The 26,551-nt window shown below is 44.5% G+C and overlaps 1 protein-coding gene across 1 annotated transcript in view; it reads left to right on the top strand.

Annotated features, from left to right (window-relative positions):
* Positions 1 to 25,874, top strand: part of DSTYK (dual serine/threonine and tyrosine protein kinase) — a gene marked incomplete at its 3' end in the record, with an annotated part of 30,487 nt that extends 4,613 nt beyond the window's left edge. The window contains exons 2-9 of the mRNA XM_085044379.1: positions 8,719 to 9,104; positions 14,859 to 15,486; positions 18,677 to 18,951; positions 19,298 to 19,381; positions 20,704 to 20,880; positions 23,179 to 23,308; positions 24,708 to 24,864; positions 25,742 to 25,874. Coding sequence (XP_084900505.1) covers positions 8,719 to 9,104; positions 14,859 to 15,486; positions 18,677 to 18,951; positions 19,298 to 19,381; positions 20,704 to 20,880; positions 23,179 to 23,308; positions 24,708 to 24,864; positions 25,742 to 25,874 — 1,970 coding nt within the window. The remainder of the gene's footprint in view (positions 1 to 8,718; positions 9,105 to 14,858; positions 15,487 to 18,676; positions 18,952 to 19,297; positions 19,382 to 20,703; positions 20,881 to 23,178; positions 23,309 to 24,707; positions 24,865 to 25,741) is intronic.
* Positions 25,875 to 26,551: the final 677 nt, after the last annotated feature.

The raw sequence follows: 26,551 nt of genomic DNA, 5'->3' as shown, positions 1-26,551 counted from the left end.
CCTGAATTTCACTGTATGGAATTGGTAAAGATAGTAAGGAAAAAAAATTAATTTACCTGGAAAAAAAATCAATTTACCTGAATTTTGCAGTATGGAATTGGTAAAGATAGCAAGGAAAAAAAATCAATTTATTTTCTGCTGATTTTAGTTGTTTTCTTTGCTCTGCGCCTGCAGTGATTTAAACATTTTGACCAAGAAACCTGAGGGTTTGGAGGTTGTTTTTTGGTTGTTTTTTACCTTTTTTTTAGGAATTTTTGAGGAAATCCACAGAGTTTTGGCCAGCAGCTGGGGCTTCCCTTAATGCTCTGAAAGCCATGGGCTCAGCTTCTGTAAATAAATATATTTTTAGGGAATTTCCAGAGGGTTTGGAGGCATTTTCATGCTGATTTCCACTGACTGAAGGCTTTATCCTGCTAAAAATGGCTGTTCTGATATCCCTGTGATCCCCTCGAGATCAAACCTCCTTTTTGGGGGTAAAAAGTTGGATTTGAGAGCAGAACAGAGGTGTTTGGGGTGGAATTTGGGGAATAAATCCTAAGGAGATGGAAGGAAGCAATTCAGAGGATGGAGTTTGGCTCTGCAGCCTTTGGAGCTGCTGGAGTTGGAATTAATTGGATTTTTTTCTCCTCGTGGAATTAACCCCTCTGTGCTGATATGGAGCTAAAAGAGGTTTTTTGGGAATCCCAGGCTGGTTTGGGTTGGAAATGACCCTAAATCCCATCCAACCCCATCCCTAAGGATCACATTCCACCATCCCAGCATGCTCCAAATCGGCTTTGAACACCTCAGTTTGCACAAAAACTTTGGGATGAAGTCTTGTGATGCTCCAAGCCTGCTGGAGCTCAGAGCCAGCAGCTCAGAAATGGCAGGAATTCTTGGAAAAACATTAAAAAAAAGGATAAAAAAATTTAAAAAAAAATTAAAAAATGGCACCAAGAGTGCCTCAGGCACCGTTCAAAACGGACTAAAGACAAACAAAGCCATCAAAGCTCCTGGAAAAAGGGATGAGTCAACACTCACAGCTTGCCCAGATCCCATAAATCCAACCTCAGCTCCTGCTGGCTGTGGGGTGGGTTTGGGGCTGAGTGAGTGCTGCTGAGAGCTCTCCTTGTTCCCTGCACAGGGCTCCTTTCATGGGCAGGGTTCACGGGATGCACGCGCTCGGGGCTCCCCTGGAGCGGGCTTTGGAGGGTTGGTCACATGGCTGAGCCCAGAGCGGGGATTTGGGATGGGCCTTGGTGGATTTGGGATGTGGGAATGGCAATGCTGAGGATTTGGGATGAGCCTTGGTGGATTTGGGATGTGGGAATGGCAGTGATGGGGATTTGGGATGAGCCTTGGTGGATTTGGGATGTGGGAATGGCAGTGATGGGCGTTTGGGATGAGCCTTGGTGGATTTGGGATGTGGGAATGGTGCTGCTCTGGATTTGGGATGAGCCTTGGCTCGTGGGATGTGGGAATGGTGCTGCAGTGGATTTGGGATGAGCCTTGGTGGATTTGGGATGAGCCTTGGTGGATTTGGGATGTGGGAATGGCAATGCTGAGGATTTGGGATGAGCCTTGGCTCATGGAGATTTGGGATGAGCCTTGGCTTGTGGGGATGTGGGAATGGAGCTGCTGGGGATTTGGGGTGAGCCTTGGTGGATTTGGGATGAGCCTTGATGGATTTGGGATGTGGGAATGGCAATGATGGGCATTTGGGATGAGCCTTGGTGGATTTGGGATGAGCCTTGATGGATTTGGGATGTGGGAATGGCAATGATGGGCATTTGGGATGAGCCTTGGTGGATTTGGGATGGGAATGGATTTGGAAGATGTGGGATGGGCTGGTGGATTTGGGATGAGCCTTGGTGGTTGGGATGAGCCTTGGTGGATTTGGGATTGGCATGATGTGGATTTGGGATGAGCCTTGGTGGGTGGGATGCTTGTGGATTTGGGATGAGCCTTGGTGGATTTGGGATGAGCCTTGGTGGATTTGGGATGAGCCTTGGTGGATTTGGGATGAGCCTTGGTGGATTTGGGATGAGCCTTGGTGGATTTGGGATGAGCCTTGGTGGATTTGGGATGAGCCTTGGTGGATTTGGGATGAGCCTTCGTGGATTTGGGATGAGTTTGGTGGATTTAGGATGAGCCTTGGCTCATGGGAAGGTGGGAATGGCACTGCAGTGGATTTGGGATGAGCCTTGGTGGATTTGGAATGAGCTGTGGGAATGGTGCTGATGAGGATTTGGGATGAGCCTTGGCTCATGGGGATTTGGGATCAGCCTTGGCTCATGGGGATGTGGGAATGGCAATGATGGGCATTTGGGATGAGCCTTGGTGGATTTGGGATGTGGGAATGGAGCTGCTGGGGATTTGGAATGAGCCTTGGTGGATATGGGATTTGGGAATGGAGCTGCAGTGGATTTGGGATGAGCCTTGGCTAGTGGGGATTTGGGATTAGCCTTGGCTCAAGGGAATGTGGGAATGGTGCTGCTCTGGATTTGGGATGAGCCTTGGTTCATGTGGATGTGGGATGAGCCTTGGTGGATTTGGGATTGGCCATGCAGTGGATTTGGGATGTTCTGGTCCTGTTTGGGGTTGGGTTTTTCCCGCCCTGAATCCATGTCTGTGCTCATTGTGAGGTGTGGAAATGCAGAGGAGAGAAGAGAAGGGAGAGGAGAGAAGAGAGAAAAGATAGGAGAGGAGAGAGAAAAGATGAGAGAAGAGAGGAGAGAGTGGAAAGGAGACGAGAGGAGAGAAGAGAGAAAAGAGTTGAAAAGAGAAGAGAGGAGAGAAGGGAGTAGAAAAGATGAGAGAGGAGAAGAGAGTAGAAAAGAGAAAAGATGAGGGAAGACAAAAGATGAGAGAAAGGAGAGAGGAGAGGAAAGGGGAGAGAAGGTTTGGTGCCACCTTGGAGCAGTTTCCCAGTAGCCAGAGGAACCCCAGGAGTGGCCACCTTCTGGGGAGGAGAGAAGGTTTGGCCACCTTGGAGCATTTTCTGGTAGCCAAAGGAGCTCCAAGGAGGCTGGAAAGGGAATTGCCACATGGAGTGACAGGATGAGGGGATAAAGCCTTAAGGAGGGGAGGGTTAGGTGGGATTTTGGGAAGGAATTCCTGCCTGGGAGGTGAGCAGGGCTGGGATGGAATTCCCAGAGAATCCAAGGCTGCTCCTGGATTGTGTCCCAAGCCAGCTGGGATCACCCTGGGATGGTGAAAAGTGTGGAATGGAATAGGATTTAAGGTCCTTTCCACCCCAAACCATCCAGGATTCCATTCAACCATCCCTAATCAATAATCCCTCAATAATTCAAATTAAGCTGCTGTATCTCAATGATTCCTTTTTTTTAAATTTTTTTTTTTTGCTGGAATTAAATATCCCCAAATTCCTGCCTGGAACGAGGAGAGGAAACTCTTCCACCTCTTCTCCCTCCCAAACCCTCAGCAGAGAAAAGGCTTTGAATTTGGGGTTGAATTGCTTTTTTCATCCTTGGGGGGTTTGAATCCCAGCAGAAATTCCAGGGAATGTTCCAAGCAGATCAAAGCCATTCTGGGCCTGGCAGATGAAGGTCTGGATGTGCTATTTGTGGGATTTTTTATTTTTTTTTTTTTCCCCCAGATCCTTATCTTCTGTGAGCTCCTGGTCAGCCTGTTGGTGCCTTGATGTGGCTCTTGAAAGGCTTTTGTAGAAAATAGTCGCAAAAATCTTCACCCAAAAGTCTGTCTTCCCAAAAAAAAAAAAAAATCTTCATTAAAAAAGAAAATCTTCATTAAAAAAATCTTCACCAAAAATCTATCTTCCCAAAAAATCTCTTCCCCAAAATCTTCTTCCCAACAAAATCTCTTCCCCCAAAACAACCTCTTCTTCTTCCCCTCAAAAAATCTTCTTCTTCTTCTTCTTCCCCCCAAAAAATCTTCTTCTTCTTCTTCTTCCCCCCAAAAAATCTTCTTCTTCTTCTTCTTCCCCCCAAAAAATCTTCTTCTTCTTCTTCTTCCCCCCAAAAAATCTTCTTCTTCTTCCCCCCAAAAAATCTTCCTCTTCTTCCCCAAAAATCTTCCCTCTTCTTCTTCCCCCAAATCTTCCTCTTCTTCTTCCCCCAAAAAATCTTCTTCTTCTCTTCCCCAAAAATCTTCATCTTCTTCTTCTTCTTCCCCAAAAATCTTCCTCTTCTTCTTCTTCTTCCCCCCAAAAAATCTTCCTCTTCTTCTTCTTCCAAAAAAATTTCCTCTTCTCCTTCTTCTTCCCCCCAAAAAAATCTTCTCCTTCTTCTTCCCCCAAAAAATCTTCTCCTTCTTCTTCTCCCCAAAAAATCTCCTCTTTTTCCCAAAAAATATCTTTTCCCCCCCCAAAAAAATCTCTTCTCCCCAAAAATCCCTTCAGGCAGTGATTCCTCCCTCAACCATCCCCAAACCCCAAATTTGGGGCTCAGAATTGGCATTTTATGGGGCAATTTGAGGTGCAGGACTGAACCCCACAGAGCCTTCCCCCTTCCTTTTGGAGTGGAAAAACTCCAAAATCCTATTTCCAGCTGGAAAACTTGAGGGAAAACCAAGACATTAAAGCAGCTCTAAGCTTCAAACCGGTTTAAAGCTCCACAATTAACTTTAATTTTAATTAAAGTGGAGTTATTAAGCTGTCAGTCAGCGAGGAGCAGGATGTGTTGTAGGATCTCTAATGGGGTTTGTAGTGTCAGGAGGATCTTGTTTTCAATCCAGGCTGCCAGAACATGACTCACCACAAGAATTTTAATCGCAGAGCAGCACCTTCCCTGCAAAATCCCTGCTCCTCCTGCCAAAATCAGGGTGATCCTGCTGGTTTGGAGCTCAAAATTGGGCATTTTTTGGGGACCTGCTGGCTCCATTTCCCTTTTTATTCGCTGGGATTTTGGGTTCCTGGAGAGCAGCAGATGAGGGATTTGTTTGTATCCTTATTTTTGAGCCTCTCAGGGTTGCTGCTGTAACACTGAATTTAGGGCTGTTGAGGTCGGATTTAGGGCTGTTGAGGTCGGATTTAGGGCTGTTAGGGTTGAATTTAGGGAATTTGGGGCCGTTGGGGTTGGATTTAGGGCTGTTGAAGTTGGATTTAGGGCTGTTGGGGTTGGATTTAGGGCTGTTGGGGTTGGATTTAGGGCTGTTGGGGTTGGATTTAGGGCTGTTGGGGTTGGATTTAGGGCTGTTGGGGTTGAATTTGGGGCTGTGGGGGTTGAATTTGGGGCTGTTGGGGTTGAATTTGGGGCTGTGGAGGTTGGATTTAGGGCTGTTGAAGTTGAATTTAGGGCTGCTAATTTTGAATTTAGGGCTGTGGAGGTTGGATTTGGGGCCAGGAAGGTTGGATTTGGGGCTGTGGAGGTTGGATTTAGGGAATTTAGGGCTGTTAAGGTTGGATTTAGGGCCGTTGAAGTTGAATTTAGGGCTGTTGAAGTTAAATTTGGGGCTGTAATGCTGATTTTGGGGCTGTGGAGGTCGGATTTAGGGCTGTTGATGCTGAATTTAGGGCTGTTGATGCTGAATTTAGGGCTGTTGGATTTAGGGCTTTTAATGTTGTATTTAAGGCTTTTAATATTGAATTTAGGGCCGTGGTGGTTGAATTTGGAGTGTGAAGGTTGGATTTAGAGCTGTGAAGGTTGGATTTGGGGCTGTTAGGGTTGAATTTAGGGAATTTAGGGCCGTTGAGGTTGAATTTGGGGCTGTGAATGTTGAATTTAGGGCTGTTAACATTGAATTTAAAGCCCTTCAAAGCCGGATTTAAACCTTTTAAATTTCAAAGGAGCTCAGCTCACTCCTGAGCCTGAACTCAGCCAGCCAGGGAGTTGTTCCACCCCACTGCCCTGGAATTCCTTGGAATTCCTGGGAATTCCTCATCCACAACATTCCAACAGGAGTCAGGAGGATGATCACACAGTCCTGCTCTGGACAAGATGCAGAAATTCCCTTTTCTCTTCCCAAAACCCAACTCAGAAAAGGTGTTTATTTCTAAATTTGAGGCTTTCCAGAACCTTCTGGCTGCCAGCAAAGCCTTTTTTCCCTGTTTTCCCTGGAGTTCATCCCTTCCCAGGCTGCTGAAATTCCCAGAAAATTCTATTTATCCCAGGGAATTTCTGCTCCTTCCTCCTCCTGCATCAACCTCAGCCTCATCAGCTGCATTTTTGACATTTTGCCATTTTCTTCTCCCCTTTCCTGCTTTTTTACCATCCTGGATTTTGCTGCAGTGACACCTTTGGGGAAGTGTTGGGTGTTTTTTGGGGTGTGGGTGGAACTGTCAGCGATCAGGAGTCACTTGGATTTATTTATTTCTGACACGGGACAGGAATGTTCTGTACAGCCAGGCCTGAAAAAATTTGGGAAGTGGCTTTTGAAAAACTTGGGAAGTGGCTTTGAAAAAACTTGGGAAGTTTTTCCTGGAGCACTGAGAAACTCTTCCAGCCCGTGGCAGAGTTAAATTTTTGGATGTTTTTTTGGCTGAAAAGTGTTTTATCCTGATTTTTAGGGCTTTTCATGAATCATAAGGAACTTTTCCAGCCATCCTGTGTAAAATCCCATTGATGATAATAGGATATTCAGTACAGGATGAGGAGTTTTATTAATTTGGAAGAGCTGAGCACGATTCACAAAAATCCATGTGAATTCTCCCCTCCAATCCTTGTATCCTCAGCAGTTTTTTATTCCCAATTCCAGGCCACAGCCTGATCTCATTCCTGCAGCAGGAGGAAGTTTTCCAACCACCCTGTGCACAATCCCATTGATGATAACAGGATATTCAGTGGGTTAGATTAATTTGGAAGAGCTCAATACCTTTGGAACAGCAGGAGAGGGAAATCCATGTGAATTTTTCCCAGAAATCCTTGTGTTCTGAGCAATTTTTCCTTCCCAATCCCAGGGCAAACCCCAATCTTGTTCCCACAGTATGAGAAACTTTTCCAACCATCCTGCATGCAATCCCATCGATGATAACAGGATATTCAGTGGATTAGATTAATTTGGAAGAGCTCAGCACCTCTGGAACAGAGGAAAAGGGAAACCAATGAGAATTTTTCCCAGAAATCCTTCTATTTTGAGCAATTTTTCCTTCCCAATCCCAGGGCACACTCTGATCTCCTTCCTGTGGCACAAGGAACTTGTCCAACAACCCTGTGCATACTCCCATTGACGATATTCAATATATTAGAATAATTTAGAACAATCCCCATGAGTTCTCCCCTCCAACCCCTGTTCTCTCCCCAACCCAGGCCACACTCCCATCTCCTTCCTGTGGCACAAGGAACTTTTCCAGCCACCCTGTGCTCAATCCCATTGATGATAACAGGATAATCAATAGATTAGAATAATTCAGAACAATCCCCGTGAATTCTCTCCCCACCGCAGGCCACACTCCCATCTCCTTCCCACAGCATGAGGAATTTCCAACCACCCTGCATACAATCCCATCGATGATAACAGGATATTCAGTGGATTAGATTAATTTGGAAGAGCTCAGCACCTCTGGAATGGAGGAAAAAGGAAACCCATGTGAATTTTCCCCTGAAATCCTTCTATTCTGAGCAGTTTTTCATTCCCCACCGCAGGGCACACTCCCATCTCCTTCCCACGGCATGAGGAACTTCCAACCACCCTGTACATGCCATTGATGATAACAGGATAATCAGTAGAATGATTAATTTAGAAAAATCCCCATTAATTTTTCCCTCCAATCCCTGTTCTCGTCCCCAGTCCCAGGCCACACTCCCATCTCCTTCCTGCAGCACAAGGAACTTTTCCAGCCACCCTGTGCTCAATCCTGTCGATGATACTCAATATATTGGAATAATTTAGAACCATCCCCATGAGTTCTCTCCCCACCCAGGGCACAACCTAATGTCCTTCCTGTGGCACGAGGAAATTTTCCAACCTCCTTGTGCACAATCCTATCGATGATATTCAATACATTAGAATAATTTAGAAAAACTCCCATGAGTTCTCCCCTCCAATCCCTGTTCTCTCCCCACCCCAGGCCACACTCCCATCTCCTTCCCCCAGCACGAGGAACTTCCAACCACCCTGTGCACAATCCCATAGATGATAACAGGATATTCAGTGGATTAGATTAATTTGGAAGAGCTCAGCACCTCTGGAACAGGGGAAAAGGGAAACCAATGAGAATTTTTCCCAGAAATCCTTGTGTTCTGAGCAATTTTTCCTTCCCCACCCCAGGCCACACTCCCATCTCCTTCCTGCAGCACAAGGAACTTTTCCAGCCATCCTGTGCTCAATCCCACTGATGATAACAGGATAATCAATAGATTAGAATAATTCAGAACAATCCCCGTGAATTCTCTCCCCACCCCAGGCCACACTCCCATCTCCTTCCCACAGCACGAGGAACTTGTCCAGCCACCCTGTGCACAATCCCATTGATGATAACAGGATATTCAGTGGATTAGATTAATTTGGAAGAGCTCAGCACCTCTGGAAGAGAGGAAAAGGGAAACCAATGAGAATTTTTCCCAGAAATCCTTGTATTCTGAGCAATTTTTCCTTCCCCACTGCAGGCCACACTCCCATCTCCTTCCTGTGGCACAAGGAACTTTTCCAGCCGCCCTGTGCACAATCCCATTGATGGTAACAGGATATTCAGTACAGGATGAGGGTGTAGATTAATTTGGAGGTGCTCAGCACCTTTGGAATGGATGGAGAGGGAAGCCAATGTGATTTTTTTTCCCTGAAATCCTTGTATTCTGAGCAATTTTTCCTTCCCCCCCGCAGGGCACACTCCCATCTCCTTCCCGCGGCACGAGGAGGAGCAGCTGCAGCGCTGGGTGAGCCGCCCGCCCTGCCTGCTGCTGCTGGGGCAGAACTGCAGCGCCAAGTGCCAGCTGCTCAACGCCCTGCTGGGCGAGAAGCTGCTGCCCACCAGCAAGGCCGGCAGCGAGGAGAGCTGCAGGAGGAGGAGGATCCGCCTGACGCACGGGGCGAGGACGCGGCTCAGCCTGGCGCTGCCCGGCCACTACGAGCTGGTGCAGGCGCTGGCGGCGCACAGGGGACACTGGGACACCATCCCCGAGGAGGACCTGGAGGTCGCGGGGGACACCGAGGATCCTGCGCAGAGGGTGGCCGAGCTGGAGGTGGTGCTGCCCTACCCTCTGCTCAAGGTGAGGGTGGCATTGTCCTTGTCACTGGCACCTGGGAAATGGTCTTAGAAACTTGGGTGGCAGAGCTGGAGGTGGTGCTGCCCTACCCGCTGCTCAAGGTGAGGGTGGCAATGTCCTTGTCACTGGCAACTGGGAAATGACTTTTCCAGTCCTAATCCATCTCAGAAGGTGGCAGAGCTCAAGGTGGCACTAAATGGTGACCACCTAAATGGTGGTACTATCGTTGTCATTGGCACCTGGGAAATGGCCTTAAAAACAGGGGTGGCAGAGCTCAAGGTGCTGCTGCCCTGAATGATGGCAGTGGTGCTGTCCTTGGCACCTGGGAGGTGACATTTCTGATGCCGACAGTCCCAATCCTGCTCAGAGGGTGGAAGAGCTCGAGGTGCTGATGCCCTGAATGGTGGCACTGGTGCTGTGTGGCGTTGACAGTGAGAAGATGGCAGAGCTCAAGGTGGTGGTGCCCTAAACAATGGCACTGGCACTGCTCCTGGCAGCTGGAAAATGGCCTTAAAAATTTGGGTTTTTAAGGCTTGAGGTGGTGCTGCCCTACTCGCTGCTCAAGGTGAGGGTGACGCTGGCCTTGTCCTTGGCACCTGGGAAATGGCCTTAAAAACAGGGGTGGCAGAGCTCGAGGTGGTGCTGCCCTGAATGATGGCACTGGCGCTGTCCTTGTCACTGGGAACTGGGAAATGGCCTTAGAAACTTGGGTGGCAGAGCTGGAGGTGCTGCTGCCCTAAATGGTGGCACTGTCCTTGTCCCTGGCACCTGGGAGGTGACATTTCTGATGCTCACAGTCCCGATCCTGCTCAGAGGGTGGCAGAGCTGGAGGTGCTGATGTCCTAAATGGTGGCACTGGTGTTGTCCCTGGCACCTGGGAGGTGACATTTCTGATGCTGACAGTCCTGATCCTGCTCAGAGGGTGGCAGAGATGGAGGTGGTGCTGCCCTAAATGGTGGCACTGTCCCTGGCACCTGGGAGGTGACACTGCCAGTCCTAATCCATCTCAGAGAGTGGCAGAGATGGAGGTGGTGATGCCCTAAATGGTGGCACTGTCCTTGTCCCTGACAACTGGTAGGTGACATTCCTGGCATTGACAGTCCTGATCCTGTCAGAGGGTGGCAGAGGTTGGGGTGATGTTGCCCTAAACGGTGACACTGGCACTGTCCTTGTCCCTAACAACTGGTAGGTGACATTGCCAGTCCTGATCCCCCTCAGAGGGTGGCAGAGATGGAGATGCTGATGCCCTAAATGGTGACATTGGCACTGTCCTTGGCACCTGGAAAATGGCCTTAAAAACTTGGGAGGCAGAGCTGGAGGTGGTGTTGCCCTAAATGGTGGCACTGTCCTTGTCCCTGGCACCTGGGAGGTGACATTCCTGACCCTGACAGTCCTGATCCCCCTCAGAGGAAGGCAGAGGTCAAGGTGGTGCTGCAGTAAATGGTGACACTGTCCTTGTCCCTTGCACCTGAAAAATGACCTTAAAAACTTGGGAGGCAGAGCTGGAGGTGCTGCTGCCCTAAATGGTGGCACTGGCACTGTCTGTGACACCTGGGAGGTGACATTCCTGACCCTGACAGTCCTGATCCCTCTCAGAGGGATCTGGGAGTCACAAAAATCCGTCTGTCTGCCTTTGGATAAATTTGGGACATTGGGATGAAAAAAGCCACTGGGATTAAATTCATAATCTTGGAATTCATAATTCATAAACTTGGAATAAAAAGCTCTTCCAGAGGAAAGGAATCATGGGTTTGCATGGATTCTGAAGGATTCCTGGTGGGAATTCAAGGGGCTGAAGGAAGAACGAATTTTTATTTTTTTTTTTTTAAAGCTGGTAGGAGATGGCAATGGTGGGGAAATTCTGGTGGAATTCTAGTGAAAAATTCCAGTGAAATTCTAGTAAAAAATTCCGGTGAAATTCTGGTGAGAATTTCCAGTGCAATTCTAGGGAAAAAATTCCAGTGCAGTTCTAGGGAAAAATTCCAGTGAAATTGTCGTGAAATATTCCAGTGAGAAATTCTAGTGAAATATTTCAGTGCAAAATTCCAGTGTTGAAATTCCAGGGAAATATTCCAGTGCTGAAATTCCAGGGAAATATTCCAGTGCTGAAATTCCAGGGAAATATTCCAGTGCTGAAATTCCAGTGGGAAATATTCCAGTGCTGAAATTCCAGTGGGAAATATTCCAGTGCTGAAATTCCAGTGGGAAATATTCCAGTGCTGAAATTCCAGTGGGAAATATTCCAGTGGGAAATATTCCAGTGGGAAATATTCCAGTGGGAAATATTCCAGTGCTGAAATTCCAGTGGGAAATATTCCAGTGCTGAAATTCCAGTGGGAAATATTCCAGTGCTGAAATTCCAGTGGGAAATATTCCAGTGGGAAATATTCCAGTGGGAAATATTCCAGTGGGAAATATTCCAGTGCTGAAATTCCAGTGGGAAATATTCCAGTGCTGAAATTCCAGTGGGAAATATTCCAGTGCTGAAATTCCAGTGCAACTCCTGGATAAAAATTCCAGTGCAATTCTAGTGAAAAATTCCAGTGAAATTCCAGACTTTCCCCACCCTCCTGCTCAGGCTGAGTCTGAGCAAAGCCCCGCCAGGCACAGCCAAAGCTCCTGAACCACAGGAATTTGGCTCTGGAGCCGAAATGGAGGAGTTTGTTTGGATCCTCTCCAAGATTTCAGGGCTGCAGAACAGCTCTGGAGCAACTTCTGCTTTTTCCTGACTTCTGAAACAAAGCTGAGAGGAATTACAACTCCCAGGGATGGTAAAATTATATTTAGGATGGCTCTGAAATATTTGAATTAATTTGGAGGAGCTCAGCACCTTTGGAACAGAGGGAGAGGGAGATTAATAGGAATTTAACCTCATTTTTTCCCCTCAAATCTCAGTTTTTTCAGTGTTTTTTTTATTCCATCCCCTCACATTTCAAATATTTCAACACTTTAGTGATGTTTGAAGACACCTTGGCCGTTAATCCAGCAAAGAAATACTGAATTAACTGCAAATTAATAATTTATTATTAACTATACTCCTTTTAAAAAAAAATTTGGAGATAAATCCCATCGATAAATTCAACTCAAAATGCAGAATATTTATGGTTTCAACACCAAACTGCAGCACCCTGAGGGGTTTTCCTCCACTCTGACATCCAGCATGGCACCATCCTTGCTTTTCCCTTCCCACAGGATTTCCAAATCCCAAATTTTCCAGAGGAGAAGAAACCACAAATCCCATTTCCCCAGGATGGCAACCTCGTGCTGTTGGGATATTTTTAAACCTCAAACATCAAGAAAAACCTCAGCAAATCCCCTATTCCTTTGGGATTTTAGGAATGCATTTTGGGGTCGTGGGGAATAATCCTCAGGGCCAGACAGATTATGGGATTTACAGGGGCAGCAGACGTTTGGCTCCTTCCCTAAATCCTCTTTTTTTTTTAATTGTTTTCCATAGTTTTATGGGATGGTTTCCCTCTGGATTATTCCCTTTTCCTGCCCTTGTGGGGTTTGGAGTTTTGGGGCTGAAAAGTTTTATTTTTCGGTGTTTTCAATGCCAGTTTAACTCTGATATTTGCATTTGCATTTGATATTTGGATATTCCTTGAGGGAATTCCACACTCAGAGCTCAGCAATCCCAAGAATTCCAGTGGGACTCCCAGGAATTCCCCATCCAGGAAACCTCAATCCCTAAAAGTGTGGATTTGTTAAACCCCTATAGGAGGAAAAACAACCCCAAAAAAAGGGGTTGGGCAGGAAATATCCGAAATTTTCTTAGGAAAAGGTTGGGTGGGAGGAGCTGGCAGGGTTGGGTTTTGGGGTTTTGTGGTTTTGGGGTTTTTCTTGTCTCCTGGAGACAACTGTGGCTTCCTCCTTACTTTGGGGTGACTCATTCTTTTCTGGGGTCACAAAACATCCCCTTTTGTGCCTCGGGGAAAGTTTGGGATCAACTCCAGGGGATTCTGGATTTCCCCAGAGCTCCTAGGGTTGGAAAAATGATGGAAGAATCCTTAATTATCACCTCTGTTAGGAGCCAGAGATTGCTCTGGAATTCTCCCTCCTTTGGCATTCTGATTTTATAGGGATAATGGAATTGTCACATTTTTCCAGAGGTGATTCCCACCTTCCTTATTTAATAGGATCCATGGAATTGTCACATTTATCCTGCAAATCCAGAGGTGATTCCCAAATTCCTTATTTAGTAGGATCCATGGAATTATTAAATTATTAAACTCCATATTTAATAGGATCCATGGAATTGTCACACTTTTCCTGCCTATCCAGAGGTGATTCCCAAATTCCTTATTTAATAGGGATAATGGAATAATTAAATTATTAAATTCCTTATTTAATAGGATCCATGGAACTGTCACACTTTTCCTGCCTATCCAGAGGTGATTCCCATTTTCCTGATTTAATAGGGATAATGGAATTATTAAATTAAATTCCTTATTTAATAGGATCAATGGAATTATTAAATTATTAAATTCCTTATTTAATAGGATCCATGGAATTGTCACATTTTTCCTGCAAATCCAGAGATGATTCCCAAATTCCTAGGAAGTGAAGGAAGCAAATTCCAAACTGTTTTCCATAGGGTTAGGAGGAAGTGCCAGCAGGAGAGTGAGGCCAAAGCAGCAGGAAATTAAAATAAAATAAAATCCATATTGTGGCTCCAACAAGATCCATGGAATTGTCACATTTTTCCTGCAAATCCAAAGGAGATTCCCAAATTCCTGGGAAGGGAAGGAAGCAAATTCCAAACTGGTTAGGAAGAACTGCCAGCAGGAGAGTGAGGCCAAAGCAGCAGGAAATGAAAATCAAATCAAATCAAATCCATATTGTTGGATTTCAAGGATGTCACAACCATCTGTTCTCCTGGCTGTGAATTCCCAGGAATTGGTTGTTGTGTTTCCTCTCCTTGGCAGCAGAGGGTTGTGTGGTGTTGGAAAATCCGTGGAAAATTGGGAAAAATGTCTGAAAAAGAAAAAGAAATGTCTGCTCGGAGCTGCAGGGCTGGGAAGCATCGAGGATAAGTTAAAGAATTCCAGCTTTTCCATGCTGGCACTTTGCTGGGACACTTGGTTGGAGTTTTAGGACAAAACTGGGCTGAAACTGCAAGGCCTTCAGTCCAAAATCAGGAATTTGCTGTTATTTTTCATATATAGATATATTTTGGAACATTTATATTTTCACTGTATTTATTTTCACTGTGTTTATTTATTTTCACTGTATTTATTTTCTCTGTATTTATTTTCTCTGTATTTTCACTATATTATTTTCTCTATTTTCACTATATAGTATTTTCACTATATATTATTTTATTTCCACTATATTATTTGTTTTCACTATATTATTTATTTTCACTATATATTATAGTGTTTTCACTATATTATTTGTTTTCACTATATTATTTGTTTTCACTATATATTATAGTGTTTTCACTATATTATTTATTTTCACTATATATTATTTTGCTTTCACTATATTTTATTTTCACTATATATTATTTTGTTTTCACTATATAGTGTTTTCACTGTATTTTCTTTTCACCTATAAATTCACTATAAATTCACATATATATACATATATATATATGTAAATATATATAAAAAATATAAATATATATATATATATATACACACATAAATTCAGCCTGGCACACCCAACTTGAAAAATCCAACTTTTCCCCTCCATCCCTAAATTCCAGGCCATTTTTCCACAGAAAACCTCCTTTTTTTTTCTCCCTCTCCCCAGGAGGTGGACATCGTGGTCGCTCCCTGCCGTGCCTTCCAGCCAGCCACCTCCACCCTGGCCGAGCTCCTGGACCAAGTCCTCCCCGTTGTCACCTTCGCCATCAGCGACCCCCAGCTGTCCCCTCCTGACCAGACCGAGCTGCACCACATCAAGGAGCAATTCTCCCTCCCCATCTTCTTCATCCGAATCCCCGACCTCAGCTCCCCGAAAAAACCCGACAGGGAGAAATCCTCCCTCCACCTCCAGCTGGAGCAGCTGGAATACCTCAATCCCTGCGGAACTCCCAGCTCCAGGAGCATGCTGGTGGAGCAGCCGGAAAAACTCCGCCTGCTCAGCACCTTCTCCCGGCAAATCCTCCAGGAGCATCTGGTGGAAGCAGCGACAAAATTAAACGAAGTTCACTGCCGTTGCCTCAATATTTTCATCGACCAGGCGTTTGACATGCAGAGGGATCTGCAGATCACCCCCAAGAGGCTGGAGTACACCAGGAGGAAGGAGAACGAGCTCTACGAGTCGCTGATGGGAATCGCCAACCGCAAGCAGGAGGAGATGAAGGAGATGATCGTGGAGACGCTGGGCAACATGAAGGAGGAGCTGCTGGAGGATGCTGCCAGCATGGAGTTCCGAGGTGATTGCCTGGGGGGTTTGAAGGATTGTTGCCTTCTCCTTTCAGCCCTGAAAAAATCCCAATTTGTTCTTTCAGCTCCTTGAATTCCCATCAGGAATTCCATGTGAATTCACTCTCCCTCTCTTCTCTCAAAGAGCTTTTTATTCCAGCAATTATTCAGAATTTAATCCTTCAGCCCCATGAATTCCCATCAGGAATTCCATGTGAATTCACTTTCCCTTTCCTCTCTGGAAGAGCTTTTTATTCCAGAAACCCTTTGGTGGAATTTAATCCTTGAGCCACTTGCATTCCCATCAGGAATTCCATGTGAATTCGCTCTCCTTCTCTTCTCTGGAAGAGCTTTTTATTCCAGCAACCATTTACAATTTAATCCTTCAGCCCCTTGCATTCCCATCAGGAATTCCATGTGAATTCACTCTCCCTTTCCTCTCTGGAAAAGCTTTTTATTCCAGCAACCATCTAGAATTTAATCCTTCAGCCCCTTGAATTCCCAAAAGGAATTCCATGTGAATTCACTCTCCCTCTCCTCTGGAAGAGTTTTTTATTCCAGCAACCCTTTGGACTTTAATCCTTCAGCCCCTTGAATTCTCATCAGAAATCCTTTGGAATCTGTGTGAATTCACACTCCCTCTCCTCTCTGGAAGAACTTTTTATTCCAGCAACCATCTAGAATTTAATCCTTCAGCCCCTTGAATTCCCATCAGGAATCCTTTAGAATCCATGTGAATTCACTCTCCCTCTCAAAGAACTTTCTATTCCAGCAACCCTTTAGAATTTAATCCTTCAGCCCCTTGAATTCCCATCAGGAATTCCATGTGAATTCACTCTCCCTCTCCTCTGGAAGAGCTTTTTATTCCAGCAACTATCTTGAATCTAATCCTTCAGCCACTTGAATTCCCATCAGGAATCCTTTGGAATCTGTGTGAATTCACTCTGCCTTTCCTCTGGAAGAGCTTTTTATTCCAGCAACCCTTTGGAATTTAAACCTTCAACCCCATGAATTCCCATCAGGAATTCCATGTGAATTCACTTTCCCTTTCCTCTCTGGAAGAGCTTTTTATTCCAGGAACCCTTTGGAATTTAATCCTTGAGCCCCTTGAATTCCCATTAGGAATTCCATATGAATTCACTCTCCCCAATTCACTCTCTGGGCAACATGAAGGAGGAGCTGCTGGAGGATGCTGCCAGCATGGAGTTCTGAGGTGATTGCCTGGGTTTCTGATCTCCTGTCAGCCCTAAAAAAAATCCCCAATTTGTTCTTCTTTCAGCCCCTTGAATTCCCATCAGGAATTCCATGTGAATTCACTCTCCCTCTCCTCTGGGAGAGTTTTTTTATTCTAGCAACCATTCAGAATTTAATCCTTCAGCCCCTTGAATTCCCATCAGGAATCCTTTAGAATTCATGTGAATTCGCTCTCCCTCTCAAAGAACTTTTTACTGCAGCAACCCTTTGGAATTTAATCCTCCAGCCCCTTGAATTCCCATCAGGAATGCTTTAAAATCCTTGTGAATTCACTCTCCCTCTCCTCTGGAAGAGCTTTTTATTCCATCAACCATTTACAATTTAATCCTTGAGCCACTTGAATTCCCATCAGGAATCCTTTAGAATCCATGTGAATTCACTCTCCCTCTCCTCTCTGGAAGAGCTTTTTACTCCAGCAACCCTTTAGAATTGAATCCAAGTGGCTGTTTTTGTTTTGGTCTGGTTGAGGGACTCTGCAAATCTTTTGTGGAATCTCTTGGGTAAAAAAAAAACATAAATGAGAGGCTTGGACAAGCTTCTTATAAATCAGATTTTTATTGGTCTGAAATCAGGAATTTGCAGTTAGCCAGGGAGCAGCCTTGCAGATCTGCTTTGAAGAATTCTGCTTTTTTTTTGCTTCATTTATGAATTTCAGAGCCATCCTCCCTATGTTCAGGATATTTTCCATTTCTTCTCCAATTCCTTACTTTGCTGAGGAAGAAAACAACCCTCTCCACTTTGCCCCAGTGAGATTTGGGAATAAATCTGTCCTAAGAAATACCAAAAAAAAATCTATTTCAGTGTCAGCAGTGAAACTTAACCTTCACTTCCTGCTTGGTTTCTTTGACTTTTGCACTGAACTCTTGGGTGCAGAAATGGAAACTTCATTTTTCATTCGTGGGGAGGAGAGGTTTTGTTGGAAAAAAGAAAATTAGCTCAGATCTTGTGCTCCCAAGGGGGTATTTTGGGGAAATCAGAGAGTTCTCACTAGTTAAATCCTATTAAATCAGGATTCTAGAGATCCTATTAAATCAGGAACCTCCCCCAGGAAGTTCCAGGGGGATGGGAAAGCTGGGAATGTGGAGAGAATCTCCAAATCCTGTCTGAAACATCCCAGGAGGTTGATCCTCACACCTTTTTTTCCCCTCTCCTTGCCTAAATCCTTCCTCTTCCCAGGCAATGCAGCTCTGGGATAATGGGCAAAACTTTTTCTTTCCCAAACAACATCTGGAGCAGAACCTGGAGATTCTCAGGAGTTATCCCAAAGTTCCAGGGGGATGGGAAAGCTGGGAATGTGGAGAGAATCCCCAAATCCTTCTGAAACATCCCAGGGAAGAGTTGGAGGTTTTTTTCCCTCTCCTTGCCTTAATCCTTCCTCTTCCCAGGAAATGCAGCTCTGGGATAATGGGAAAACTTTTTATTTCCCAAACAACATCTGGAGCAGAACCTGGAGTTTCTCAGGAGTTGTTATTCCAAAGTCCCAGGGGGATGGGAAAGCTGGGAATGGGGAGAGAATCCCCAAATCCTGTCTGGAACATCCCAGGGAAGAGTTGGAGGTTGATCCTCACAGATTTTTTCCCTCTCCTTGCCTTAATCCTTCCTTGTCCCAGGAAATTCAGCTCTGGGATAATGGGGAATTTCCCAAACTACATCTGGAGCAGAACTTGGAGCTCCTCAGGAGTTGCTATCCCAAAGTCCCAGGGGGATGGGAAATCTGGGAATGTGGAGAGAATCCCCAAATCCTGTCTGGAACATCCCAGGGAAGTTGGAGGTTTTTCCCTTCTCCTTGCCTCAATCCTTCCTTTTCCCAGGAAATTCAGCTCTGGGATAATCAGGAAAAAAAAAATTTATTTCCCAAACAACATCAGGAGCAGAAATTGGAGCTCCTCAGCAGTTTCTTCCAGCAGGAATGGATCCAAAGGCTGTTTTCCCTTTCCCTCCCTGCAGACATCATCATTCCCGAGAACGGCGAACCCGTCAGCTCCAAGGACATCAAATGTTGCATCAAACAGATCCAGGAACTGATCATTTCCAGGCTGAACCAGGCAGTTGCCAACAAATTGATCAGCTCCGTGGATTACCTGAGGGAAAGCTTCGTGGGAACCCTGGAGAGGTGTCTGAAGAGCCTGGAGGAGTCCTGGGAGGTGTCAGTGCATCCTGCCAGGAGCTTGGAGAAGGCCAAGGAGGGTTCAGTGCACATCACGAGCAATTATCTCAAGCAGGTGCTGGGATGGCTCTGGAATGTTCTTAATTGTTGGGTTTGTCCTGCTGCAGGGAGATGGAGGTGGCAAAATCAGGAGAGCAGCTTGGGAATGTGTGGGAATCTGGGCTGCTGAGAGTGGGGAACAGTCACTTAAGGGCTTAAATTTTCCTAAAGCCTGAATTTTATTTCCTAAAATAATTAGGTATCAACGTAAAAACACCCATGAGCTGAATCCAGTAAATAATTAACCAACTCATTCATGGAGTATCCCACAGAACATCCAATTTTCCCATTTTCCCAGCCTCTAGCCAAGTTTACAGCTGGCAAAATTCCCATTTTTTTTCCCTCTTTTCCCTGTTTTCCAGATCCTAAATGCAGCTTATCACGTGGAGGTCACTTTTCACTCTGGCTCTACAGTGACCAGGATGCTTTGGGAACAAATCAAACAGGTAGGGATGCTTGGAAAAGTCCATCCTGGAGCAGGGAATCTTCCCTAAAATCCACTCTGGGCACAGGCTGGGAGTTTATTCCTGGGATTTCCCATCCCTGGAAGTGCCCAAAGCCAGGCTGGATGGGGTTTGGAGCAATTTGGGATGGTGGGAAGTGTCCCTGCTGTGGAATGGGATGAACTCCTGTGGTTCCTAATAAAGGGTGAGGCAGAGGAATGGAATTCCCAGTAATGGCAGGAAGTGGAGCTGGAATTTCCACACCTCAGCCAGGAAAAAGCTCCTTCCCTGGAGGTTTGGCCTCTTTGGGAACTCCTCTCCCTGGTTTTTAGCAGGATGTTGTGATCAATCCCTCTGGATGAGAATCCTGCAATCCCAGGATGGGATTTTAAGGTTTATCTATTTATCCATGGGCAGGGAACACTTCCCACCAATGCTCCAAATGTTCCCAAATATTTCCAGATGTTCCAAATCATCCCTTTGCCACTTCAGGACAGGAAGAACCCACTGAAGAGGTGTTTGCTTTAACAGAAATATTTAATAAATGTTATTAAATGGAATATTAGAGAATCCCAGGCTGGTTTGGGTTGGGAAGGAGCTTAAAACTCATCCCATTCCAAGGACAGGGATAATTCCCACTGTCCCAGGGTTGTCCAACCTGGACTTGGACACTTCCAGGGATGGAGCAGCCATGGATTCTCTGTGCTCATCCTGTGGGCAGAGAATTAATAAATGAAATTCTTAAGTGAATAATTAATAAGTAAATAAAAAACCCAGTAGGAATATTGAAGGAAGGATGGGAATATTGAAGGAAGGAGGGGAAATATGGAAGGATGGAGGGAAATATTGAAGGATTGAGAATATTAAAGGATTGGAAATATTGAAGGAAGGGTGGGAAATATTGAAGGCTGGGAATATTGAAGGATTGGAAATACTGAAGGATGGATTGGGAATATTGAAGGATTGGGAATATTGAAGGATTGGAAATACTGAAGGATGGATTGGGAATATTGAAGGAAGGATGGGAATATTGAAGGAAGGACAGGAATACTGAAGGCTGGGGAATACTACTAATACAAAACCAATTAATTAGGGTGATTTTTCAGCACATCTCTGTGCAGTCAGTGCCTGTCCTTTCTGAGCAAACCCCTACCCTTCCCACGAAATTCCCACGAAATTCCCACGAAATTCCCACGAAATTCCCACGAAATTCCCACGAAATTCCCACGAAATTCCCACGAAATTCCCACGAAATTCCCACGAAATTCCCACGAAATTCCCACGAAATTCCCACGAAATTCCTGAGCTCCCTGCCCTTTTCCCAGATCATCCAGAGGATCACCTGGGTCAGCCCCCCTGCCATCACCAGCGACTGGAAGAGGAAGGTGGCCCAGGATGCCATCGAGAGCCTCAGTGCCTCCAAGCTGGCCAAGAGCATCTGCAGCCAGTTCAGGACGAGGCTCAACAGCTCCCACGAGGCCTTCGCTGCCTCCCTGCGCCAGGGGAGTGGGGTTTGGGGTGGGGAAAGGGGTTTGGGAATGGGAAAATGGGAAAAGGGGTTTGGCGTGGGGAAAAAAGGTTTGGGGAATGGGAAAGGGGTTTTGGGAAAAGGGTTTGGGAATGGGAAAAGGGGTTTGGGGTGGGAAGAGGGGTTTGGGGTAAGGGAAAATGGGAAGGGGTTTGGGGAATGGGAAAAGGGGGTTTGGGGTGGGGAAAGAGGGTTTGGGGTGGGAAAGGGGGTTTGGGGTGGGAAGGGGGTTTGGGGTGGGGAAAGGGGTTTGGGGAATGGGAAAAGGGGGTGTGGGGTGGGAGAAGGGGTTTGGGAATGGGAAAAGGGTTGGAATGGGAAAGGGGTTTGGGGTGGGAAAATGGGAAAAGGGGGTTTGGGGTGGGAAAAAGGGGTTTGGGGTGGGAAAGGGGGTTTGGGGAATGGGAAAAGGGGTTTGGGGAATGGGAAAAGAGGGGTTTGGGGTGGGAAAGAGGGGTTGGGGTGGGGAAAGGGGTTTGGGGTGGAAAAAGGGGTTGGGGAATGGGGAAGGGTTTGGGGTGGGGAAAGGGGTTTGGGGAATGGGAAAAGGTTTAGGGTGGGAGAAGTGGGTTTGGGGAATGGGAGAAGGGGTTTGGGGTGGGAAAAATGGGAAAAGGGGTTTGGGGTGGGGAAAGGGGTTTGGGGAATGGGAAAAGGGAGTTTAGGGTGGGAGAAGTGGGAAGAGGGGTTTTGGGGTGGGGAGAAGGGGTTTGGGAATGGGGAGAAGGGGGTTTGGGAATGGGGAGAAGGGGTTTGGGGAATGGGGAGAAGGGGTTTGGGAATGGGGAAGGGGTTTGGGGTGGGGAGGAGGGGTTTGGGAATGGGAAAAGGGGGTTTGGGGTGGGAAAAATGGGAAAAGGGGTTTGGGGTGGGAAAAGGGGTTTGGGGAATGGGAAAAGGGGTTTGGGGAATGGGAAAAGGGGGTTTGGGGTGGGAAGGGGTTTGGGGTGGGAAAAATGGGAAAAGGGGGTTTGGGGTGGGAAAGGGGGTTTGGGGTGGGGAAAATGGGAAAAGGGGGTTTGGGGAATGGGAGAAGGGGGTTTGGGGTGGCAGGGATGCTTCAAACTGCTTTGTGTGGCTTTTTTGGAGGGGTGAGGAGCTGAATGCAGCTTTTTTACAGGATTCTATAGGATTTCTATAGGGGTAGTGAGCTGAATGTAGCTTTTTTTGTAGGGGTAATGAGCTGAACGCAAATTTTTTAATAGAGAATACACTGAATGCAGTTTTTTTATAGGGGTGATAAGCTGGATGCAGCTTTTTTTAGGGGTAATAAGCTAAATGCAGATTCTTTTATAGTGATGATAATAAACTAAATGCAGATTTTTTTTCATAGGGGTAATAAGCTAATTGCAGATTTTTTTAATAGAGATAATAAGCTGAATGTAGCTTTTTCTATAGGGGTGATCATCTGAATGCAGCTTTTCTATAGGATTCTATAGGGGTAATAAGCTGAAGGCAGCTTTTTTATGGAGATAATAAGCTAAATACAGATTTTTTTAATAGAGAAAATAATCTGAATGCAGCTTTTTTAATGGGGGTAATAAACTAAATGCAGATTTTTTTAAACAGGGTTTATAAGCTGAATGTGGTTTTTCTATAGGGGTGATAAACTGAATCCAGCTTTTTTTAATAGGATTCTGTAGTATTTTTATGGGGATAATAAGCTGAATACAGCTTTTTCATAGGGGTAATAAGCTAAATGCAGCTTTTCTATATGATTCTGTAGGATTTCTATAGGAGTAATAAGCTGGATGTAGACTTTTTTCGTGGGGTAATAAGCTAAATGTAGATTTTTAATAGAGATGATAAGATGAATGCAGCTTTTTTTATAGGATTCTGTAGGATTTCTATGGGGTAATAAGCTAAGTGCAGATTCTTTCATAGTGATAATAAGCTAAATGCAGTTTTTTTTATAGGGGTGATAAGCTAAATGCAGATTTTTTTTATAGCAATAATAAGCTAAATGCAGCTTTTTTCATAGGATTCTATAGGGGTAATAAGCTGAAGGCAGCTTTTTTATGGAGCTAATAAACTAAATACAGATTTTTTAATAGAGCAAATAATCTGAGTGCAGATTTTTTATAGAGCTAACAACCTGCACACAGCTTTCCATAGGAAGAAGTGACACAACTGATATAAACATCACCAACTAACGTTAATTTGAGTTTTCATTTCCAAACCACACCTTCAAAAACTCCAACCCTCCCCAAACCCCAGCTGGGCAATGTCCAACCTCCCCAACATTCCCAGTGACAGTGTGGTGTCCCTGCAGCTGGAGGACGGTCACTCTGGCCGCCTGGAGAGGACAGAGGACCTGTGGCTGAAGGTGAGGAAGGACCACGCGCCGCGGCTGGCCAGGCTGGCCCTGGAGAGCAGATCCCTGCAGGACGTGCTGCTGCACGGTGAGCTGCCCGGGGGTGTGCTCTGAGGGGATTTGGGTTTTCATCGCACTGATGGCTGGGGGGTTTTGTCCTGCCTTTTTGGGGCCTTTTTGGGGCCTTTTTAGGGCCTTACCCTGCGGTGTTTTTTAAGAGCACACACAGTCTCCACGATGGTGTGGCAAAGACACTTTATTGCAAATATTTAGGGGTTTTAAACTGTTAGTTACAAGTTTCATCTATCTATCTATCTATTTTCTGTCTGTATGTCTATTTTCTGTCTATTTTCCTTCTGTCTTCTATTTTCTATTTTCTATCTTCTTTCTATCTGTCTATTTTCTTTCTATCTGTTTTCTATTTATCTATTTTCTGTCTATTTTCCATCAATCTTTCTATCTGTTATCTTTCTATGTGTTTATCTGTCTATTTTCTATCTATTTTCTATCTTCTTTCTATTTTTTTATCTTTTATCTATCTATCTATTATCTATCTATCTCTCTCTCTATTTTCTCTCTCTCTCTATTTTCTCTCTCTATTTTCTCTCTCTATTTTCTCTCTCTATTTTCTCTCTCTATTTTCTATCTCTCTCTCTCTATTTTCTATCTCTCTCTCTCTATTTTCTATCTCTCTCTCTATTTTCTATCTCTCTCTCTATTTTCTATCTCTCTCTCTATTTTCTATCTCTCTCTCTATTTTCTATCTCTCTCTCTATTTTCTATCTCTCTCTCTATTTTCTTTCTATCTCTCTCTCTATTTTCTTTCTATCTCTCTCTCTATTTTCTTTCTATCTCTCTCTCTATTTTCTTTCTATCTCTCTCTCTATTTTCTTTCTATCTCTCTCTCTATTTTCTTTCTATCTCTCTCTCTATTTTCTTTCTATCTCTCTCTCTATTTTCTTTCTATCTCTCTCTCTATTTTCTTTCTATCTCTCTCTCTATTTTCTTTCTATCTCTCTCTCTATTTTCTTTCTATCTCTCTCTCTATTTTCTTTCTATCTCTCTCTCTATTTTCTTTCTATCTCTATTTTCTTTCTATCTATCTCTCTATCTCTCTATCTATTTTCTTTCTATCTATCTCTCTATCTCTCTATCTATTTTCTTTCTATCTATCTCTCTATCTCTCTATCTATTTTCTTTCTATCTATCTCTCTATCTCTCTATCTATTTTCTTTCTATCTATCTCTCTATCTCTCTATCTATTTTCTTTCTATCTATCTCTCTATCTATTTTCTTTCTATCTATCTATCTCTCTCTCTATCTCTCTCTCTATTTTCTCTCTTCCCCTCTCCCTTCACTACCCTACCTCCCCATTCTCACCAACAAACCACCACCCTTCCCATCCCCTCTCCACCCTCCGCCAGCCCGCCATCCTCCCTGTGCCCACCCCATTTTTGGGGCTAATTCCCAGGATTCTGTGCTTGCAGGGAAGCCCAAGCTGGGCCGGGAGCTGGGCCGGGGGCAGTACGGGGTGGTGTACCTGTGTGACACCTGGGGGGGACATTTCCCCTGCGCCCTCAAGTCCGTCGTGCCGCCCGACGAGAAGCACTGGAACGACCTGGCGCTGGAGTTCCACTACATGAGGTGGGTGTGGGGTTGGGAGCAGGGGGTTTCCTGAGCTCAGGGGATCCCTGGAGGGGAAATTTGGGGGAAATGTGGGGGAAAATGGGGAAACTATGGGGGAAAGTAGGGAAAATGTGAGGAAAAGTGGGAAAATATGGGGGCAAATTATGGGGAGAAATGGGGAAAATACGGGGGGAAAGTGGGGAAAATATGGGGGAAAATAATGGGGAGAAATGGGGAAAATATGGAGGGGAAAATGGGGAAAATATGGGGAGAAATTTGAAAATACGGGGAGGAAAAGTGGGGAAAATGTGGGGAAATATGGGGGAAAAGTGGGGGAAAATATGGGGGAAAAGTGGGAAGATATGGGAGGAAAATGAGGAAAATATGGGGAGAAATCTGGAGGGCAAAGTATGGGGAGAAATTGGAAAAATGGGAGAAATGGGCAAAATACGGGGAGAAAAATGGGGGAAAATATGGGGGGAAAATATGGGGGAAATGGAAAAAATATGGAGGGAAATGGGGAAAATATGGAGGAAATAGGAGAATACAGGAAAAAATGGGAAAAATATGGGGAAGAAAAAATATGGGGGAAAAATATGGGGAAAATATATGGAGGAGCAATTCGGAAATATGGGGGAAAACATGGGAAAAAAAATGGGGAAAAATGTAGGGGAGAAATTTGGAGGGGAAAACGGGGAGAAAAAATGGGGGGGAAAATAATATGGCAAGAAAAAGAAATACTGGAGGGGAAAAAATGGGGGAAGAAAAAAATGGGGGATAAAAAAAATGGGGGAAGAAAAAAAACACAAGAATAAAAATATACAGGAAAAAAATACAGCGGAGAGAAAATCCATGAAACCAGGGGATAAAAATTCCCAATTTTTCCCTTTCCCAGGTCCCTGCAGTCCCACGAGAGGCTGGTGCACCTGCATGGCTCAGTGATTGACTATGGCTATGGGGGAGGATCCAGCATTGCTGTGCTGCTCATCATGGAGAGGCTGCACAGGGACCTCTACACGGGACTGAAGGTGCCCTGCTGGGCTTGGGCTAGCTCTGTTTTATCTGTCTCTGTTTTATCTAGCTCTGTTATTTTATCTAGCTCTAGTTTAGCTCTTTTATAGAATCTAGTTTATATCTGTTCCGTATCTGTTTTATATCTCTGTCTGGTTCGTATCTATTTTATGTTTTATATCTGTTATGGTTATTTTTATCTGTTTTATATGTCTATTCTATGTATCTATTTTTTATCTATTTTATATCTCTATATCTATTTTATATCTCTATTCTGTATCTCTATTTTTTATCTATTTTATATCTCTATTTTTTATCTATTTTATATCTCTATTTTATATCTGTTTTATATCTCTATTTTTTATCTATTTTATATCTCTATTTTATATCTGTTTTATATCTCTATTTTATCTCTATTTTTTATCTATTTTATATCTCTGTTCTGTATCTCTGTCTATTTTTTATCTATTTTATATCTCTATATCTCTATTCTGTATCTCTGTCTATTTATCTATTTTATATCTATCTATTTTATATCTGTTTTATATCTCTATCTATTCTATATCTACTTTATACCTTTATTTCATATCTCTATTCTATATCTCTATTTTTTATCTATTTTATATCTGTTTTATATCTCTATCTATTTTATATCTGTTTTATATCTCTATTCCATATCTATTTTATATTTCTA

This window comes from Lichenostomus cassidix, unplaced genomic scaffold (assembly GCF_008360975.1).
Source record: "Lichenostomus cassidix isolate B80296 unplaced genomic scaffold, HeHo_3.0 unassigened_scaffold_chr26, whole genome shotgun sequence".
Taxonomy (NCBI): Eukaryota; Metazoa; Chordata; class Aves; order Passeriformes; family Meliphagidae; genus Lichenostomus; species Lichenostomus cassidix.
This window is presented reverse-complemented; position numbering and strand designations above follow the sequence as displayed.